Source organism: Phoenix dactylifera, unplaced genomic scaffold, assembly GCF_009389715.1.
Source record: "Phoenix dactylifera cultivar Barhee BC4 unplaced genomic scaffold, palm_55x_up_171113_PBpolish2nd_filt_p 000217F, whole genome shotgun sequence".
Classification (NCBI taxonomy): Eukaryota; Viridiplantae; Streptophyta; class Magnoliopsida; order Arecales; family Arecaceae; genus Phoenix; species Phoenix dactylifera.
Window position 1 is genome coordinate 10,642 of NW_024067727.1, and position 9,375 is coordinate 20,016.

A 9,375-nucleotide genomic window follows, 5' to 3' on the forward strand; every position below is an offset into this window, starting at 1 on the left:
TTTGTAGTCAAACATATATAGTTCATCCTATCTTGCTATCTTGTTAGGAGAACCTTGAGGTGGACATAAGTTGGATTATACCATCTTATTGCTATTATAAGAGATCTCTTTTAGGCTAATGTTATCTATGGCATATATATTTTTTCCTAAGTCTAATATGATACCCTTGTTTTAAAATTAAGGGAAAGAGTGAGAAATGGGAAAGGGGCGACAAAAAAGTTAGTTCGATTATCTTATTTGCCAACTTGGAAAAGGGATAGATAATGCCCATCATGGAGTCCTCCATTCACTTTTCTTTTGTAATGGCTTGTGGGCTTGGTCCAGCTTGGTTGGCTTGGGCCGGCCAAGGGGGCTGTTCAACGTGCACCGACACGTGCGACGGAGGGAGGACTCCCAATGGGAGTCGTCTTTCTACCTAAGTTCGTCAAGAAAAAGGATCCTAGAGCTCGCCATACTTCGGTGAAAGCCCTAAGACTCGATCTATAAAAGGGCCTCTCCTCTTTCCTCTAAGCATTGCTCCGAATCTCCGATCAAACACCGATGAAATTTCTTAAGTTCTCGCTTGGATTCCGTCGAACATTCTCAGCAAGTCACCATCAATTCATCACTGACGATTGAGGTATGGGCTTCTGAACCCTCTTCCCTCTTCTCCATGATTCCAAGGCCACCATTGCTTTCCAGTTTTGAGCAGTTGATGGCCATATATTGAAGAAATAAGGTTTTCCTATTTTTCTTTCTTTTTTTCTTCTTTCCATCTAGCTAGCTACTGTCGCCAAGGGTCTTGACCATTGCTCTCACTGTGGTCATTACTGCCATTGCCGCTATTGCTAGAGGTTGCTACTATTGGGGTGGTGGCCGGCCATGTTTCCTCTATCTCCCTCTTCCTCTTATATCTTTCTTGCCTTCTCTCTCTTTCTCTCTCCTCTATTTCTTTGTGTTTATCACTCTTTTTTTCTCTTGATATTTTATAGACTAGTGGAGGGTCCAGATATCTAGATAAACCTTGGTTGACCAGGTGGACCTAGGAGGAGTCTAGAGCTGGTATTGTACGACCAGGAGTATGAGCTGGCAATGTTAAAATTTAATATTGTTTCTTCTATAATTTTATTTCATACCATTGATCGTGGTTATATTGGTCACTTTGATGATTAGGCCTGATCTTGTAGTGAGATAATCGTCCAAGCAAGAAGGTTTTGAGCAGACTACTTTGGCCCCGAGTTTGTAGATCGAGGAGAGGATCGGTGCACTTAATATTTGAGTCTGTCATCGATAGAGGTAAGAAATCATGTACACAATCACCAAAATAGATAATATATATTTTTTAATATGTATTGATTTTAGGATTGGCTTTGTTTGCTATGTGATTGTTTAATGATTTTTGACATAGATACTTAAATATATGTTTCTTTATTATATAGACATATCAAATATCAATGACTATGGTTGCTTAGATTATGGTTTTGTTGTTTGGAATATGATGCTGATTATTTTAGAATTTAGGCATAAAATATAATATAAAATTATATTTTTTCTAGTATGAATGAAATTGAATAATTTGATTGTTGAACATAAGAATTTGAACTAGACATGTTATAGATTGCCTATCACGGGCCAAATCGTGATATATTGGTTTGCCACCATAGGTAGAAGCACAGATATTTTTAGTTTGCCATCGTGAGCCGAGGCGCAGATATTTTGATTTGTCACTGAAGGTCAAAGTGTAGTTATTTTGGTTTGCCACTGTGGGTCGAAGTACGGATATTTTGGTTTGCCACTATGAACCAAATCATGGAATTATAGTTTGCCAGTCACAGGCCGAAGCATGACTATGAATAGTCCAAATCAAAAAAAATAATATCTTATAAAACCACTGTAAAAATCTAGATAAAATGGAAGATTAAAAATATAAAATCACTATATGATAATATCTTATATATCATCTGGAATGGGTTATATGTTTGTTGACATGCATTTATAGATGCATATTTATATAGATTTTATCGAGCTATGTTGAATAATTGGTATGATATTTTATGATTTTTTTCATATTTTGATGGGTTTATAGTTAATTTTTATTTTAAATTTATTTTATCTATATTGATGTGAGTGTATGGGGTTCTTACTAGGCTATAAAGCTCATACTATCTCTTTTCTTTTTCTTTCAGAATCCCAGGATGTGTAAGCTTCGGATGGGTTGGGCGTGAAATTCGAGCATTAGAATTATAAGTTAGTTTATTTTCTGATACCGATGAACGTTTGAAGATCTTGTAATTGAACCAATTGATTATTTGAATATGATGAATTTATTTATTTAGATTATTTGGCTATTAATCATTGAGTTATTGAATATTTGTTCATCTTAAGCCTTACATGATCTTTAGGACATTGCTATGGGGCTCATATGACTGTACGTCATGTGACCGACTCAAGTGATGATTTTGGGGTATCAAAGCTTAAGTTTAAGATCACTAAAGATTATGATAGAAGTAGTATCAAAACTTAGGTTTAAGATCACTAGGGACTGTAAGATAAGATGTATTGGGATTTAGCTCACTAGGGATTGTGCCAGAAGCAATCCATAAGCTTTGCCTTTCGATGGACAATTTGTGTCTGAGTTATAATCTATGACGTTTGACCAATTTTGGAATCTTATCGATTCAGAAATTATTTTGTGGAATCAGGTAATTTTGGTGGGTTTTTATCAGAGTTGTCCTACAAAAGTGTGAAAAGTTAAATCATTTTTAATCTGATCAAAAATATTAACTTTAAGTTGGTAGGTGTTTTAGAGGGCTTGATTTGGTTTTTTCTAGTTAAGGAGGCTACTTAGGAGTTTAGGAACAAGATAAGGGTGAAGTATGTTTAAAGTTTTGGTTTGCTACCACGGATCAAAATATGGATATTTTGGTTTGCCACCACGGGCCGAAGCGTAGAATTATGGTTTGCCACTCACGGGCTAAAAAATGACCACAAATAGTCTAAATTAGAAAGATAATGGTTGATCGAAAATCTAGATAAAAATATAAAATCATTGTATGATAATATCTTATATATTTTCTGGAATGGGCTATATAATAGGGTCGGGTCTGGCCTACATCAATCCATCTACTATTCATCGATTCCCACAAGTGAATTTAAATATGCTAGCCACTCTAGATCTCTATCATTATGTTCTAGTCATGTTTGGAGGTTTATCTCCATATGCTCCTAAATGTTAAAAACGACTAGTTGCATAAGTAAAGTTCCACTCACAATTATGACCTCTAGGTGCCTCTTGGAGGAAATATTTTATCTCCCAAGTTTTTATAAAAGTTATAGATTTGGGTTAGCTTTTGCTTATTTCTTTTTTCCCATTCAATTAAAGTTTGATAATAAAGACTTGAAATTTGGATTGACAGCTTGTTTAGCCCAACTAAGATTCAAATTAAATATGTAAAATAAATTACCGAGTTAATGACAACAAACTATCTAATATAGTTTCTAGAAGTAGAGAATGGAGAAGCACCAAAATTCCAAGAAAGCACATGAAATACCTCTTTTTTGGTTTTTTTTCAACATTAATAATCATTCTAGATAGTCTACTCTAATGCTAACTTCATCTGATCAAGGAGAAAAAAGAAATTGTTTCAACCTTCTCAACATCTCGAATCTCTTAAAAGAAAGTTTCGTCGTCTCAGTATTTGACTCCGTACCGGTACCATCTTATTATAATGCTAGTACACGGTATGATATGAGACAGTGAGGCATACTGAGAATCGATATGGTATGAAATTGTATGCCGATTCTATATTGGTACGGTATGGCATCGACCGTACAACAAACCTTACCTAAACTAGTATGATAGAATAGAAAATTTGGCAAAAGCTTTTCTTTCATTGATGAATAATAAAACCGAGATACATGATCTCTATTTATACAAATGAGGTTTGCCTTTATAATTCGGCTGGTTTTCCTTTATAGTTAAAAAAAGGTTGCATATTTTTCAAAGTGGATATGCTCAGTAAGAGTAATCATGAAAAAGTTAAAATTCTAAAGGAGGTAGATATCATGTTCTTTATTAACTTTGCCTACAGATTGAGAGATCCATCCGAATAAATTCTTTTCCAAACAGAAAATTTTTACTTGAGATATCTGTTTTGAGGTCAAAATAATGAAATTTCCCTAATTTCTAGTTGTGTCAAATCCTATAAGGATAGGTGTCATGTTGCAGAGTCCAAAAAGTAATCTAACTTGAAATAAAAGAGTATCTTAATCAGAGTTATATAATCAAGTTATGTCTTCTGAAAGTTTGGCATACAGTTTGATTTGGTAGATACTCTTGAACCCTGTTAAAGCATCCCCATAGTGTTCCGAGTAAGCTACATTGGGTTTGGTGAGTCTACTAGATCAATTAGCACATACTTTAGCTATCTTTCAAACTATCGAAGAACTATGTCAAATAAGACGTGGAAGACTACATACATACACATGTGTGTCCGTAAATCTTAGATTGCAAAGTTTCAATATAATAGATGAGTTGAACAGGAATTAAGCATCGTTCTAATTTTTGAAATAAGAAATCTCAAGCAAGATGCAAATTGACAATGTTAGACAATAGGGATTAACCAACCATGTTTAACCACATAACAACATTATCTTACTAATATAATGGACAAGCCATTGTAGTCAAAGATATATAGGTTATGCTATCTTGCTATTTTGTTTGGCTAATAAGCTAAAGAGGTAGTTGACGTCTGGAAGGCCTGTTTGCATGAAATCGTAGAGTATATTGGCTTTTAAGCGATGAGCAGCATGTTTTTTTGTGGAAGGGCAGAAAGTTTTGTTGGAAATGATGCCTCAGAGTCATTGCCGTGTTCATGGCTAAGTCAAAATCTGACTTGGATTCCATATTTGAGTCCCAAGTATAATGCTATAATCTCTAAATAGCATAGGAAACAATATAATATCCTAATTAGTTTGAGAAAGATTCGATTATTACTATGTCTTTATATGCTATCATATAAGTACTCAAATCGAACCATTTTATTCATTCTTTCTTAGTCTTTCCTTCATCCTATATAAACCTATGTATTATGACAAATCAAAGCATAGTGAATAAGAAAAATTATCTTCTTATCCACCACTAACCTGAGGCATCTCCTTCTCCCCTCACTTTTTCTCTCTATTTTATATAATTTTTTCCGCTCTTGTTTGTGAGTCTTGTACACACTTTAGAAGAGGGAATAACTCTATCTGAGGAGCTCCAATCATCTTTAGTATCCACATACTACAAAAGCCGTCCATCTTGTGGCTATACTGCTATGTGATTGTTGTAAACATCTAGCTTTACATTTTATTTAGATTTTATTGTGTATTAACTATTAATGACAAGTGATTGATGCTAATATATTAACATGCATGCATGGTATCTGCACATTACTATTTTTTACTATAGGAAATCCTTTGTAGGATGACGTTGGTTATGGTGTGTACTTTTTTTTCCCTCGGAATCTAATGGGATACCCTTTTCTGAAAACTCAAGAAAAGAGTGAGAGATGGAGGATGAAAAACTTGGTCTTTCACCTTGAAAAACAGATAAGCAAGACCCTGATGCAATCTTTTTTCTCACTTTTTTTTCATGCTATGATTGTTTCTATGTTCCTATTAGTCCCGCACCTCTTATACATGGGAAGGGCAACTATTTGCTCATTTCTCTATGGCATTATCATTCTTTAAACAATGCGTACCTTCTTATTGGTACTAAAATAATTTAAAAATAAAAGAATAAAATATATTGATTATCAAATCAATAATATTGATTACATGGATCTTAATTCTCTGCCAAATACTTTCTTCTCTTAATTAAATAGATCACGTGCATTATATGTACTAGATAGTAGAAACTAAATTACTAGATAGATCTTCAATTTATTTTAAGAGAGGGAATTTGGGCATAAACTTGTTTGCAAAGAAGGGTATGTTTGGTTGAAAGAAATTGAGCTCTAGAAAGAGAATAAGAACAAGTGATCACTCCCAGTCCAGCTATTCAGTTGCAAGGAGTTCCATTCCTATTTCCATTCCATAGGGCAATGGAAATACATCCAAATCCTGGAAATCCCAAAGTTGGTTCCCCTTCAAGTATTCAAATCCCATTCAACTAAATTAACTTTAAAAATATTTTTTAAAAAATATCTCTCTGCTTAATTGATTTTTTTTTAAAAAAATTGAATGTAGTCTGAATCAAACTTTGCCACGAATAAAATATATTGGCAAATACGACCATTATGACTATCTAATCTAATCCAAATTCAATTATGACTTTGATTGCGATTGTGAACCAAATGCATCCCAAACTGCTACCATCTTAAGATAGCGCTTTAACGTGATCATTTCTGAATCAATGTGACTCATAGCCTTGATGGATTAGAATTAGTACTCAAAAAGTGATGCTTGGAAGAATCCGATGGATGCGCTGCTGCCATGTAGATATATTTCTTTTTTCCTTGGAAGATAGTTTATCTTGGTGCCAAAGATGACCCATTTTGACATCATATTGCAGTGCTAGAAAATAACAAATTCACGCGATGTATAGCACAAGCCAGTGCGCATAAGGAGCCAACGGAGTTGGGGTCATGGTTTGTTACGGTTACAACTCCGAGTATTGTTGTTATATATAGAGTCATAATGCTTGATTGACCACTTCATCAGATAGGACTTACTAACCAGATGACGTGGCAAACATTATTCTTCAACACGACATTACTTCTACCCACGTAGGACACTAAAATTTTACTTCTTCGAATTCAGATGATGTCATGCTAGTGAAAACAGTTACGACACATTTATTGTTTCTTTAGACTTATATGATATGCTGGTCCACCAAGCATTAAATTGTGAACCTTGGACCTTCTCCAAGTGCACGCCCTTAGAAGAATGGCGCCGAACGGAGCTAACTACTTTTGGCTGAGTTGAGCAGCTTTACTTCCACACGTAGGCGAGTAGGTTGGACACAAGCTCCATTCAATACATATATAACACACTAGGAAACCATAACAGATATGTAAACAAGGACCAAGAAACGCACAAGCCATCTTCAACAATCCATGGCGCAGGTGCCGAAGTTGCTCTTCTTTTATTAGCAAATTTGAAAAACAAAGTCTCCAGTCATCACAGTACGATGGATGGAGAAGTCCGCAACACCAAAATGATAATGTAAGCCACCCTCTTCCCACAAGTTCCAGCCCCCATGGCCCCATCCCTTCCCAACAAACCCCAAGCATCACGCCTAGCCCCAAGTGAAAGACTCACAAAGCTCGTCCACCTTCTCTTCTTTGTGACTAATTCCACAAAGAAGACCTTCTTCCCGAGGCTCCAATCACCTGCGCACTACCATATAAATATATAACCTACGTTCTAATCATTACCCGCTATGACCATGCATATACTACTTGACGGCTTCTACGGATAGAAGTCGGGCGTGGGCGGAGCCTCGGAGTTGCTTGTCCCCGCACCATCGCCACCACCATACATCCCGAAGAAGTAGCCTGATCCTGAGCCTTCGCCGGAGAGATGGTTGATGAAAGGAGGTGGCGCAGTTGGTGGCATGATGAGGCTCCATGAAGATGGCGGCGGCAGCATCGACGAGCACATTAGGGGCGGCTGTGAACGGACCGATGGGGAGGCTGCGATCTGGGGGTGGCGGCGCTGCTTGAAGATCGGAGAATGTTCGCCGCGGAGGCCGATGCGCTGGTCGCCCTCACTCTCACGGTAGCGCTGCAAGTACCGTCTGAGGGGACCGACGTAGTCCTCGAAGCCAAGCTTTCCCATGGCCCAGATCACGTCTTCGGCGGTGATGGTCTTGCGCTGCTCCCGCTGGCACCGCTCGTTGGCCTCGCCGGTGATGAAGCTGATGTACTCCGACACGCACTCCAGGGTCGTCATTTTGGCGTCGTCGGAAATCTTTGCATGCATCGGCAGGACCCTGCGCATGATACGGATGACGTTGGTGGTCGGCATGTAATGCTCCTGCTCCCGGAGGTTGACCTGGGGCTGGGCTGCGGGGGCGGTGGCGGTCGAGGCGGTGCCGCCGGGAGGGACCGGGGTCCCGGCGGCCGAACAGGTTGGTGTTGACTCCGGCGGGACCCGCCTGGCTCGCGTTGATCCCGTCGTCGAATGGCCTGGCCGCCCCTGCAAGCGACAAGTACAGTTCCGTCAGAGCAAAGGAATAAACTTGTAAGAAGCTGGAGAAGAGAGCTGTTAGAAGCGCCGCATGGGTATCCTGTGCCACGAGGACTCGTGGCTACCGAGCCTAAAATGGCATTGGCTTATGCGAGGCTTGTTTGCATGAGGACAGGTGGCTAGTTCTCAGGTTGCTGCTTTTTATGGTTTCGAGCTTTTCTGATGGAAATCGTGAAGTGGATTGGCTGTAAAGCGAAGAGCAGCACTTTTTTCTGGCGTGGAAGGGCATGGAAAGGTTGTTGACCAAAGAATGCTAGAAAGGACCGAAGGGAAGGAAGAAAAAGATGACGTCCAAAGTGGGAGAGAAAACAGCACAGACCGTGTTTTGATTGATCTTTTTGTGGGCTTATGTGGTGGTATAACTGAAACGAGAGAATGGGGCGTTAAGCTTGCATTTGTTGTTTCTCTCTGGGGAATCAAAATGGTCTTTTACTTTGCACCAGAAATTAAGATGGTATTTTTCTTTTTTAATAAATACATTCCTTTTTCGTATCAAAGTTTCAGCTGGAGTTGCCAGATATTGTTTTCTTTTTTTAAACAAAATAACAAGATATAAGGAAAGAGAAGAACAGAAAATTAGGGATTAGAAAGGGAGGGGAGGAGGAGATGTTAAACTTGGAGGAAATGAGTGTAAATTAGGGATTAGAAAAATGGAAATATCATTTACTGGGCAAGCCATGGATGTGGATTTTGATGGAGACATGAGAGAGAGAGAGAGAGTGAGAAAGAGACTAGGAGTGAGAGATTATTAGGACTTTAAGGAAATGAGTTAAAATAGAGAACAGAACATCAATGGAAATACCCTGCAAAGGACAAGCCATAGGTGTGTGCTTTGATGGAATAGAAAAGATACGAGAGAGTGAGAGTGAGAGTGAGTGAGTGAGTGAGAGAGAGGGAGAGAGAGTTAGTGGGACTTCCGAAGAAATTAGCTTAGTTTAGGGAATCGAAGATGAAAACTCCTTCAATGGACATGCAATAGGTGTTGACTGTGATGAAAGAGAGCAGAAAGCAGAAGCCTTTAGAGAGGAATAGAGCAAAATATCAGTAAAGCTCATCATCAGTACTTTATATGAGCAAATTATTCTACATTACCAGAGCTGATCCTTGGTAGTCGTGAGAAAACTGGGATGCCATCGCCACCTCCTGCCATTGCTCTCTCCC

At 38.3% G+C, this 9,375-nt stretch overlaps 1 protein-coding gene across 1 annotated transcript; it reads right to left on the bottom strand.

The window, feature by feature from the left end:
- Positions 1–7,068: 7,068 nt before the first annotated feature.
- LOC120105178 (nuclear transcription factor Y subunit B-10-like) lies at positions 7,069–8,172 on the bottom strand (the record flags this gene model as incomplete). Its single annotated transcript, XM_039117417.1, has 1 exon — positions 7,069–8,172. A coding segment is annotated over one exon (738 nt), but the record flags the coding sequence as incomplete, so codon positions are not given.
- Between the last annotated feature and the right edge of the window lie 1,203 nt (positions 8,173–9,375).